Genomic DNA, 13,328 nt, shown 5'->3' on the forward strand with positions numbered 1-13,328 from the left:
TAACAAACAAAATATTTCTTTTCCATAACAAACATGACAGATTAATTCACCGATTTTACCTCATACTCTTTCTTGAAACCCTCATCCCTCTGTTTCTCAATTATAGCCTTCTTCAAGTTTTCAATCTGTATCTGGTACATAGATATATCGAGTTTGCTTGTTATATTAGAGTACACGTTTTCATCACCTATTTCGTCTATTTGTAGATCGGTATCTTCGCTGTTTTTCAGGGTAAAAGTCACCTCTTCCGTATCTACCTTGTCATTTATATTCATATTTGCATATTCATTTTCATTACGGATTTGTTTTTGTGAACCTAACAATATATTGAAATTTGATTAAGAGACAATAAGTGCATCTAAAAAGTATGATGTCTGACATAGAGTGTTTTGAAAGTACAAATATATGTTGAAATTATGTTTGTATAGAATTCACACAAAAATTAAATTAATAAAACAAACATTTAGGCCAACGACTGCAAGTCAAATATGAATAAATCTCGCTAATATTAACCGAGTGACAAAAAAAAAATAAAATAGTCGACACAAAAAGACAGATAAATTAATCTTTTAATTGATTCATTAGACATGTTAGACCCGTTGATTAACTGTGTAGCCAAGGGAAGAATTGAAATTCACGTTACAGCGTATTTTAAAACATATTCTCGTTTATGACATTTAACGTTTATAGACATTTGAACATAACACAAACGATGGACAGATACTGAATGTTAACAGTAGCGAAAGGCAAGTTTAAATTTTATGATTAATTTTCCCTACAAAGATGATTAATTGTTACATATTTATTCTAAAATCAAAAGAAATGACTCCAGTCGCATATTGAATGTTCAAACTACATAATGAATAGTCGTTGTTAAAGGTTCATGAGTATCATTTTGTAAACTCTGTGTTGTTTTCTGCTCATTGGTCGAGTTGTTGTGTCTCTTTGGCAAATTCCTCGTTTCGATTCTCTTTTTTTAGTCATTAAATGAAATAACAAAAATAATTGATCATCAGTTCATATAAATTTGCTGTGCATAACATAACAAGTGACAAAAAAATTACATAAAATTACAGAAATGTCATGCAGCGTATTGCTAACGATAATTTAACTCGTGTTATGTTCTTTTCTAGCAACACAGAACATGACTTACTCTCCAAATGTACCTGGCCAGTTTAACATGAAAAAGTTATTTAACAGAATAAAGTATTAAAGCCTGTTCCATGTTACTTTCAGTTAAGGATCAAGATGTTCTTTATTTTGATAATAAGAATCTAAGTGTGTAAAAAATAATTCATAAAAGTTTGCTCACCCATGGAAGTCTGATTGCTTGTTTTCTGCCGGTGAACATTTCTATCTTTTGTGGATATTAATCTGCGTCTACATAAAAAAAACCAAGAGACTGTCAGAGACAGTAAACTGGATTTTCCCGCAGAGGTCAAACCCTGAACAGTTAAGCAAGTATAAACACAACATTTAAGCTAAAAAAAAGCCCTGAATTGAAATTGTTATAATCTTTTAAGAACCGTCACTCATTTTGTTTTAATATTTTAAGAACCATAACTCCTGATCGGTAAAAGTGAAAATCGTAAATATCAAATTTGTCCTCCATTTTATCAGCAGTAACAACATATTTAAATTTAGTAAGCATTTGTTGAAAGGTTCATGAGTAAATGCTTAGACACGACCTTTTTTGCAATATTTCAAGAACGGTAACTTCTGAACTGTACAAGTGATATTCGTCATTAAATTCGACCTCCATTTTGTCATCAGTAACAACATTTTTAAATTTAAAAAAGTTTGATTGAATGGTTCATGAGTGAATGCAACGACATGACTAAAAACGCCATTTTTCAATCTTTCAAGAAACATTACTACCGAACAAGAAAAGTGAAAAGCGCCAGTTTTGAACTTATCCTCCATTTGGTCATCAGTACCAATATATTTAAATTTGAAAAGCTTTGGTTGAGCGATTCATGAGCAAATGGACGTTTTATTTCAATCTTTCAAAGAATCAACTGTACAAGTGAAAATCGTCATTATGCAATTGACCTTCTTTTTGTCATCAGTAACAACATTTGAAAATTTGAAAAGCTTTGAACGAATGGTTCATGTGTAAATGCAACGCCATAACTGGAAACCCCATTTTTTCAATCTTTCAAAAAATATAACTGCTGAACAGGAAAAGTAAAAATCGCCATTATTGAACTTAACCACAATTTTGTCATCAGTCAGAAAATATATAATTTTGGAAAGCTTTGGTTGAACGATTTATGAGTAAATTGACATTTTTTATTAATATTTCAAGAACCGTTACTCTTGAACAGTACAAGTGAAAATCGTCATTATTCTACTTGACCTCGATTTGTCATCAGTGACAACATTTCAAAATTTATATAGCTTTTGTTGAATGGTTCATTAGTAAATGCAACGCAAGACTGAACACACAGTTTTTCAATCTTTTTTAGAACCATAACTCCTGAACAGGAAAAGTGGAAATCGTCATTATTCTACTTGACCTCCATTTTGTCATCAGTAACAACATATTCAAATTTTGAAAGCTTTAGTTTAACTGTTTATGAGTAAATGCACGGACATGACTGGAAACGCTATTATTCTATTACTCTTTATCCAAATCCAGTGTATAGAAATTGACATATGTGTCAAAATACGGTATTCAACACGGAACCTTGGCTCATACAGAACAGCAAGCTATGAACGACCCCAAAATAACTTTTTTGTTTTCCGTTTTCAGAAATAATTTAACGAAAAACACTGGATAGAATATGTATGTGACATATGTTTCATGTTTCTTGCCCATAATAGACTATCGTTTTGTTGCATTGACGTTTTCTGTTTTGAATGACGTATGCTTATTGTTTATTGTTTTGAAATTGATTTTGTCTTTTTATGTTTTTGTTAGCAATTGTTTGAAAGTATTTATCGGTTAGGCATCAAACCCAAATTAAAAGACAAACAATAAAGTACACAAGAAGCAAGCTTCATCTATGCAGCTTGACTCAACAAGTGGAATGTAGATGTTATAACGAGGTAGTGAAACAAATAACACTTTTTATCTATTTGATTTTGATGTGTTTTGTCATTTGATTTTGACATGTGATTATGGACTTTCCGATTTGATTTTCCTCTGAGTTCAGTATTTTTGTAATTTTACTTTTCATATGTGAATAATGCTTTTGACGAGGCAAAAGAAGTAAGAAAACAAACATAGAAGCAAGAAATGCAGTCTAGAATTCCTGTATTATTACATAAATAATTGATATTATTGCACATGTTGCATAGCAATATAATATTTCCCACAGAAGGTAACCAAAATTAGCGTGCAATAAATTATAATATTGCACTTGTGCAATAAATTTTCAAAATTCATGACGTCATCAACGACAAAATCTTAGTTTTAACCAATTACTTTCAAATATTATATTGCTATACAATAAAAGGGTTATTGCATGTATATTGGGGAAAATTGCCCCTCGTAGAAAATATACTGCACTCGCAAGCTCGTGCACTATAAAATTTTACTCGGGACAATATTCCCCAATATTCATGCAATAACCCTATAAACAGACATTCCAACATAATAATTTATATGAAGTTTGTTTATTTACTTTTCGTTTCATACATATATTCATTTGTTTTAATTCACATACAGCTGGACGCGTAACGAATGCATAAAGGACACACACAGGATATGCAGCGTACAAAAAATGTACGTGAACGGAAACGTACCGAACAGAACGGATGTCGAACGTACATTCAACGGACGAGTACTGCATACAACGGAACCTAACATAAGCTTACCGGATAAAATGGATAAACAAGATAAAAAAATTGAAGACGACAATGATAATACATGTAAATGGCAACAATATTCAAACAGTTTCCTGTAACTGGTTTTTGTTTGTTCTTCAAAATATCGCCAAAGGGTAGTGTCTGGCATTAATAAAGGCTGTTTGAAAGTGAAAACGAGCTCTTACTCAGAGATTAATTCTAAATAATCAGCATTCATGACACTCAAGAAATCTGACATACCAATAATTGGCATTTCTGTCGCGAAATTTTCAATTGACATTTATCCGTTTCACATCCGTTCATCATCCGTTTGTTCGTTATACGTCCGTTATTGAATGTGTCTAACGGACCTGTAACGGCTGAATAACGGACGTAACGGCTACAAAACGGAACGGACGAGTACCGTTTAAACCAACGCCGGCCTGATGTACAACGGACAATTCATCCGTTGAACGTCCGTTCAAATTTCTGAAAATGCTCAAAATTTTCCACCGGACAGAACAGACGTCCATGGATAAACAGACACTGAACGCACATGAAACGGAAATGAATGAAGTCTAACGGATACGAACGGAAATCTGACAGACATAAACGGATTGCAATAAAGTTATCCGTTCGTCGTCTGTTTGCGCTTTTCCTTAAGGTGTGACAAGGGCTTTAGGATTTACAAAAAAAAATATTTGTTTATTTATGTTAGCGACAAAACAGTAAATATAGACACAGACAAACTAGTATAAAGTAAAATAACGAAAATACTGAACTCAAAGTAAAATTCAATACAGGAGGTCCATAATCAAATGGCAAAATCATATGATAAAACATATCAAACGAATGGACAACTAGTATAATTTATGATTAAATCAATCAAAATATGATACCTGCGATTGATCACTCCAAGCGATTAAATAGTCATTGTTATTTGCTGAAAATGCTTTTATGAAAAGCCTCGGTCCCACCTTACCGGATAGCACAAACGGACATCTAACGGATGAAAATAAAAGTTGTCCGTTGACAAAATTGTTATCCGTTGGGAGTCCGTTGATGTACTGACCAAATAACGGAAACGTACCGGGAAAAAACAGATAAACAAGATATACGGAAAAATTAAAGGCGACAATATTAATACATCTAAAACGCATAAATAGTCAAAATGTTTCTGTGTAACTGGTTTTGGTTTGTATTTCAAGATGCCGTCAAAAGTAGTGTCTGGCCTGAATAAGAGCTGCTTGATTGTGAAGATGTGCCCTTACTCTAATATCGATTATGAATAATTTGAATTTATGACGCGAAATTTTCAATTGGCATTTATCCGTTTCAGATCCGTTCATCCTTTATACGTCCGGTAGAAGTCAGTTTCTCATTCTTTCAACATCCGTTTTATCCGTTAAACGTCCGGTAGAAGTCGGTTGGTGAATTTATCTTCCAGACTTCAAACGGATGTATAACGAACACGTAACGGATACAAAACGGAAACAAAACGGGCGAGTACCGTACAAAACGGACGCCTTACGGACGTTGAACGGACATTTCATCCGTTTGACGTCCGTTCAGATCTTTGAACATGCTCAAAAATTTCCACCGGACAGAACGGACGTCGACGGATAAAACGTACTCTAAACGGACAGGCAACGGATATGGACGGACATCTAACGAATAAGAACGGACGGTCAACGGACATGAACGGATTGAAAAAAAGTTATCCGTTAAGCCTCGGTCACACCTTACCGGATAGCACGAACGGACGCCTAACGGATAAAAATAACAGTTGTCCGTTGACAAAATTGTTATCCGTTGGGAGTCCGTTGATGTACTGACCGAATAAAACGGACGTGTAACGGATGCATAACGGACACACACCGGATACGCAACGTACGAGAAACGGACACGTACCGGCCAGAATGGATGTCGAACGTACATCCAACGGACGAGTACCGCATAAAGCGGACACCTAACGGAAGCGTACCGGATAAAACGGATGAACAAGATATACGGAAAAATCAAAGGCGACAATAATAATACATGTAAATCGCATAAATATTCAAAATGTTTCTGTGTTACTGGTTTTGGTTTGTTCTAGCCAAAGGGCAGTGTCTGGCCTAAATAAGAACTGCTTGATTGTGAAGACGTGCCTATACTCTAAGATCGATTATGAATAATAAGAATTCATGAACCTTAAGAAATCTGACATACCAATAATTGGAATTTCTGTCGAGAAATTTTCAATTGGCATTTATCCATTTCAGATCCGTTCATCATCTGTTTTACCCGTTATACGTCCGGTAGAAGTCCGTTTCTTATCCGTTCAACATCTGTGTTATCCGTTAAACGTCCGGTAGAAGTCCGTTGGTGAATTTATCTGCCAGACCTCAAACGGACGTATAACGGACACGTAACGGATACAAAACGGAAACGAAACGGACGAGTACCGTACAAAACGGACGCCAAACGGACGTTCAACGGACATTTTATCCGTTAGACGTCCGTTCAAACTTTTGAACATGCTCAAAACTTTCCACCGGACAGAACGGACGTCGACGAATAAAACGTTCGCTAAACGGACATGCAACGGATATGGACGGACGTCTAACGGATAAGAACGGACGTCTAACGGATAAGAACGGACGTCTAACGGACATGAACGAATTAAAAAAAAGTTATCCATAAGGCGTCCGTTCGAGCTATCCGGTAAGGTGTGACCGAGGCTTTAGGCATCCGTTCGAGCTATCCGTTAGGTTGTGACCGAGGCTTTGGATTTGATTATTACAACTTACTTGTAAACGATTAATACCACCACCAATATGATCACAACTAAAATTACCGCAGAAACACCCCAACCTATAGCAGCTGTGTTAGGCGGCTCTTCACTTCGAAATTCAGATCCATCTGAAACATTAAACAAATATTGCAATTGTTTCTTCAATAAAACATGATATAGTTTTCTAGTAGACAAAACTTTTGACAAAAGCAACATTCTCTATAGATATTAGACCGTTGTTTTTCCCGTTTGAATGGTTAAACAAAAAAAGTAATGTTGGGGCCTTTTATAGCTTGCTGTTTGGTGTGATCCAATGCTCCATGTTGAAGGTAGTATATTTACCTCTAATGTTATTTTTTTTAATTTTTTATTTGGATGGAAGGTTGTCTTACTGGCACTCATATCACATCTCCCTATAGCTATTTTATATGTATAACTTTTCGTCATTACAAAACATAAAACATAGAATGCCAATACACTGAATGTCGCCTAAGATCTTAAACCTATCAAAATCAAATAGTTTTAATGGCTTCAATGGCAATTTAAAGCTTAAAAGGTGATATGATAACAATAAAATCTTCAAAAACTCCCAGTAACATATTTACCTAATTATAAGAGGATTTCAATTTGAGGCTGCTTGTAGTATGTGAGTTTTAAAATTTCATACAAGAATTTATAAATCTTGATGCAAATATGTAGAACAGAATTATAAATCATGAAAAAATAGTTATTGTTCAAACATATCTGTTATGAACAATGACATTTATTTTTCAAACGTATCTGTTATGAACAATAACATGTATTTTTCAAATGTATCTGTTATGAACAATGATATATTGTAAGTTAATTGAACAATTTTATAATTCTTTTTATTTTATCAAAGTTTACTTATCGTGACTTCTTCTTTCGTATAAACGTAAAAAAACACGTTCTCTTAGATCTCAGAAAAGTACAATCTAGAGTGTTGTAGGTCTTTGACTCTATACTAGTCTTGATCAAACCATTGTTTATAAAAACAATAACTGTTTCATTAAGAAACTTATTATGCATTTAGGAGTTAAATCTGATTGACAATTCTGTGTCCTAATTTATTTTTTCACCTGGAGATATTGATCATACGAATTAACAATCAAGGACAACGTGTCTAACCGGTAAATAAGACGGCATATAAACTGCATTTCTTTGTATTTTTGTCATGATTTGACATTTTGTATGTATTTTTGATTAATTAAAATAATAACCCACCGTCCAGTCAATTTCATAGGATCATTTGATGTAAATATATTTTTCTATTTCTCATCGACTGAATACTGACGATATATCCACTTAATGTCGCATACAAAGGCGAAAGACACCAAAGAAACAATCAAACTCGCAAAAAAAGTTTTTCGTCCGAAATGTGTTTTCGACAAGTTTATGCCATCTTCAGGAACTTGGATTATACAACATTCAAAAGCCGGGCATGTATCAACATTTAAAAGTTTATGAACAAACAGAAACCAGAATTATATGTATAGCTATACTGTTGATCACTTTATTCTTGTTAAATATATCATGTTCATTAATATTGTTATATCAATAATATAATTATTAGATTAGAACATCAAGAAACATATATGTCTTCTTAAAATCTCATTCAATTGAAATAACTTTCTTACCTTCACATATTCCAGTAAATATGTTGCAAGTTCCAGTCAAACAATAACACTTTCCTGTGCAGTTCTTTCCGAAATGTCCATCGTCACAGGCTAGTAAAATAATGAAACAAACATTTAAAGATGCCAATAAAGAAACGGATATTCTTGATTATCAACAAAAGATAAAAAAAAAAGTATAAACAAACGAATGCCTGTCTGACACGTGATATAAAATTATTCTTAGCTAGTTTACGTAGTTTTTAATTGAAAAACTTTAGTTTTAACAGTTAAAAAACAGGGGATATATTAAGAAAATAAGAATAATTTTATATCACGTGTCAGACAGGCATTCGTTTGTTTATACTTTTTTTTTTTATTAATTATTTGTCTTGATTCTACTTTCTGCATTCTAAATATGTATAACAGGCATTTTATTGTAGTACTCTTCAACAGCAAGTATGCAAATAATAGTTTCTTAGAATCATAAAAATCCTTCCACATTTAAATAACTGGTCACTTAATACAATTGAAAATGTTATAGTTTTTTGCAATTTTTCAAAAGTACATACATATATTACACAGAACACCGACAATCATCATCAGTAAAATTTGTGCTACGAAGTCCTTCCCAATTACACTACTGTATCGATTGATAGGTACTTAGAAACTATAAAACTAAAGGGGAAAGATCTTATCTTAAATTCTAACATTCATAAAATCTCGTTAGAAATGTGTACTGGTCGACGACCAGTTACTGTCAGTTGCAAGTTTCAGTCAAATTAAATAAAACAAATACAAATTATGGATCTGACGTAATATATTTAGATTTGTTAATCTCAGGTGCATGATATAAGGACAAAAACAACACACATATATCTGCAAGTGCAAAAAGATATATTAATTAATTATTGTTTTTCAAAGTGTATCGGAAATCTTTGATGTATATAGTCAATATATACTACGTTGTAATAACATAATAGCATTCGTCATATTGCTCATGGTGAGTACACACTAAGAGATGTGGCAATCGAGTAAAAGAGGACAAGAATGTGGGTACGATAGTTAAAATATAGCCACGGAACTACATTGATTAGCCGAGGAAACGATGGTGAGTTAACTCAAATTAAATTATAATAAGAAAGTATTATATGCAATATTTTACGTACTTTTGTTGCAGTATTTGTCGTAAAGATAACCAGGTTCACATCCAGTTGTATTTATACATAATCCTCCAATGGAATCACACATAGAATATATGCATCCCCCACATTTATTGTTACAATTTTGACCAAACGTACCACTCTTACATTCTGAAATTTAGCGTCGAAAAAAATAATGTTACATTATAATATTATTCTATTATTAACATTGATAGTTTGGTCAGATACATGTAATTTAAAAATCTAAAATGTTCTAATCTTAACTGCTCTTTTCTCAAAACTTCAAATAAATATCCAACCGACCGAAGTCGTGGTTTCTATAATACAATGTTTTATAAAGTGTATGATATTAAAACTTTTTTAATTCTTGGGAAGTTATAAAAATATTAATAGAAGTAAGGCTGAGCATGGATTGAGTTTACCTATCACAGCAATGAAGAATTCAAGCATTGTCCAGTGTTTGGTTTGTTAATGAATACATTCTTAAACATATAAATCCTAGGTGAAAATGATTTTTGAGAAGGCTCTTAGTTTTATTATTGTTGAATATGTCAGAGCTAAAAAGAAATATCAAAGTGATATTTCACTATTTAATCGACTAAAATGTCTTTTAATTGGTGTATGTATTGCAAATGGAAATGCAATGTTCAAACTTTAACTGCAATGCCATTCCGCGATATAATCAAGACTCATTTTGCGTATCAGAAACCGTACAAAATGCACTGATGTGGAAGTGTAAATTACAAATCATAATACAAAATTAAAATGTCAATTGTTCTTGAATAATTGAGAGGTCTTTCCTTTTGTAATGTAAAATACATGTTCCAATAGACGTAGAATGTATTGAAAAGTTCTTACACAGGTTTAACCCCTTACAGAAAGGTCAAATCTCTTCGGTCAAATGTAAAAAAGTTGTGCCTCATCCACCTCAACGTTTTTCACTATTTACTATTTCTGTAAGTACAATCGTTTTTGAGATATCGACTAAAAAGTTGTAAGGTCAAAGGTCAAGGTCAACCTTAAAAAGCTTTAAAACACACTGAAAATCCTTTAAATAAGGTCAACAACACATAATTGGCTATGTGGGACATGACCTTGACCTTTGACCTTTTGACCTTTGTCAAGGTCATTATTCCCCAATATCATTGCTGAAAATGTATGTATCAACATTTAAAAGTTTATGAACAAACAGAAACCAGAATTATATGTATAGCTATACTGTTGATCACTTTATTCTTGTTAAATATATCATGTTCATTAATATTGTTATATCAAATAATACAATGTTTTATAAAGTGTATGATATTAAAACTTTTTTAATTCTTGGGAAGTTATAAAAATGTTAATAGAAGTAAGGCTGAGCATGGATTGAGTTTACCTATCACAGCAATGAAGAATTCAAGCATTGTCCAGTGTTTGGTTTGTTAATGAATACATTCTTAAACATATAAATCCTAGGTGAAAATGATTTTTGAGAAGGCTCTTAGTTTTATTATTGTTGAATATGTCAGAGCTAAAAAGAAAGATCAAAGTGATATTTCACTATTTAATCGACTAAAATGTCTTTTAATTGGTGTATGTATTGCAAATGGAAATGCAATGTTCAAACTTTAACTGCAATGCCATTCCGCGATATAATCAAGACTCATTTTGCGTATCAGAAACCGTACAAAATGCACTGATGTGGAAGTGTAAATTACAAATCATAATACAAAATTAAAATGTCAATTGTTCTTGAATAATTGAGAGGTCTTTCCTTTTGTAATGTAAAATACATGTTCCAATAGACGTAGAATGTATTGAAAAGTTCTTACACAGGTTTAACCCCTTACAGAAAGGTCAAATCTCTTCGGTCAAATGTAAAAAAGTTGTGCCTCATCCACCTCAACGTTTTTCACTATTTACTATTTCTGTAAATCCCATGGGTCTATGACCTTTGGTTATATATTAAAAGCTGATTTTCTCTTTTCAGAAACCTAAAACAGGGGTTATGACCCTTACAGAAAGGTCAAATCTCTTCGTTGAAAATGTAACAAAGTTGCGCATAAAAGACCTAAACATTTTCGACTACACAACACTTCTGAAAGTATAAAGGTTGCTGAGATTATCCCATAACAAAGTGTTAGGTCAAATGTCAAGGTCAACATACACATTTGACCTTGAGGTATTTTTCAAAGTCACATGAATTGATGATAAATGGTGAAGATCCTAGGTGTCTACGACTTACGGTTTCTGAGTTTTGGTGGCCAACCGACACCGGTTAATTTTAATAGGGGCATAACCCTACCAATGAGTCGTTGAATCTTTTCGATCCAAATGTAACGAAGAACTAAGGTCTGGTCCTGAACAAATTTCACCCTTCGTTTTTTTTCTACCTACTACGGTTACGGTGTTGGAACGATAACAAGGTTTTGGGGTTTCGGAGAGATTACTCCGAATTGATGATAACAGGGGTTATGCCCCTTACAGAAAGGTCAAATCTCTTCGGTTAAAATGTAACAAAGTTGCGCCTTAATGACCCAAACATTTTCTACTATTCAACACTTCTGAAAGTATTAAGGTTGCTGAGTTGTTCTGATAACAAGGTGTTAGGTCAAAGGTCAAGGTCAACATACACATTTGACCTTGAGATATTTTTCAAAGTAACATGAATTGATGATGAATGGTGAAGATCCTAGGTGTCTAAGACTTACGGTTTCTGAGTTTTGGTGGTCAACCGACACCGGTTAATTTTAACTAGAACACAGCCGCGAAATCGCGGGCATTCAGAGCGTAGTTTAAAGTATGTAAAGTGTTGTTGGAAGAATTTTGTAAAATACAGAATGACTGGAGAATTTCAGCAAAAGTATCATAAGTCATAGGTTATTGGGGACAGTAAAATGTTTTTTTTAACCCTCCACCTTTATTTCCAAAGTTCCCAATTTTTGGTTTTCTATCAATTTCAATATGAACATACATTTAGTATGTTATGAACATTTATTTAAGTAAGGAGCCTGTAATTCAGTGGTTGTCGTTTGTTTATGTGTTACATATTTGTTTTTCGTTCATTTTTTGTACATAAATAAGGCCGCTAGTTTTCTCGTTTGCATTGTTTTACATTGTCATTTCGGGCCTTTTGACTTTTGAAGCTGAGTATGCGGTAGTGCTTTGCTCTTTGTTGAAAGCCGTACGGTGACCTATAGTTGTTAATATCTGTGTCATTTTGGTCTCTTGTGGAGAGTTGTTTTAACATGACAATCATACCACATCTTCTTTTTTTATGTAATCAATAAGTTTTGTAAAAGATTTAATGAATGGAGAATTTCAGAAAAGGTATCAAAAGTTCACATGAATAATTTTAGCGCTTATCTGTATATTATGAACATTCATTACTGTATAAATAAAGCGTATTTACTTTCAATTCTAAGTTTACTAATCGATCCATGGTGATCATTGATATAGTATACAGACCCTCTCTATTTGATAAACTCTGTGACCGCCGTGGATAGTAAACTTGAAAATGATAGCAGATAAAATTCTGAAAATACACTTTATTCGTAGTATATGTATGTTCAAAGTATACAGAAAAACGCAAACCGGAAGTCTAATCTGAGATAAAATTTCGTACAATGACGGGACAATATCCGGATGCCTTTTTTCTCGTTTTTCTCCTAAAATAACTCAATCTGAATAATCGTATGAATGGATGACAAATGCTACTATGGAACGATAACAAGGTTTTTTGGTTTCGGAGGGATTACTCCGAACCGACAATATATTTCGACTAACAGGGTAAGTTCCGGATAGGTATTCATGACACCGATAAAAAGTGTGAACATGAAAGCCACACGTCTTACGGTTAAGGCTGCTAACTTCGTCAAAGTTTGGCGGAAGAATAATAATAATAAATAGAAGAAATACAGTATGGTCTTTCCCTTTTAAAAAAGGAAAGACCTTAATAATAATAATAATAATAATAATAAT

The 13,328-nt window shown here is 33.0% G+C and overlaps 1 protein-coding gene across 1 annotated transcript in view; it reads right to left on the reverse strand.

Annotated features, from left to right (window-relative positions):
* Positions 1 to 13,328, reverse strand: part of LOC139488357 (receptor-type tyrosine-protein phosphatase T-like) — a 68,870-nt gene that overhangs the window by 28,851 nt on the left and 26,691 nt on the right. The window contains exons 12-16 of the mRNA XM_071273891.1: positions 9,372 to 9,515; positions 8,227 to 8,316; positions 6,585 to 6,696; positions 1,313 to 1,380; positions 60 to 316 (exon numbers count right to left, since the gene is read on the reverse strand). Coding sequence (XP_071129992.1) covers positions 60 to 316; positions 1,313 to 1,380; positions 6,585 to 6,696; positions 8,227 to 8,316; positions 9,372 to 9,515 — 671 coding nt within the window. The remainder of the gene's footprint in view (positions 1 to 59; positions 317 to 1,312; positions 1,381 to 6,584; positions 6,697 to 8,226; positions 8,317 to 9,371; positions 9,516 to 13,328) is intronic.

The sequence above is a fragment of the Mytilus edulis genome, chromosome 1 (assembly GCF_963676685.1).
Source record: "Mytilus edulis chromosome 1, xbMytEdul2.2, whole genome shotgun sequence".
NCBI classification, from domain to species: Eukaryota; Metazoa; Mollusca; class Bivalvia; order Mytilida; family Mytilidae; genus Mytilus; species Mytilus edulis.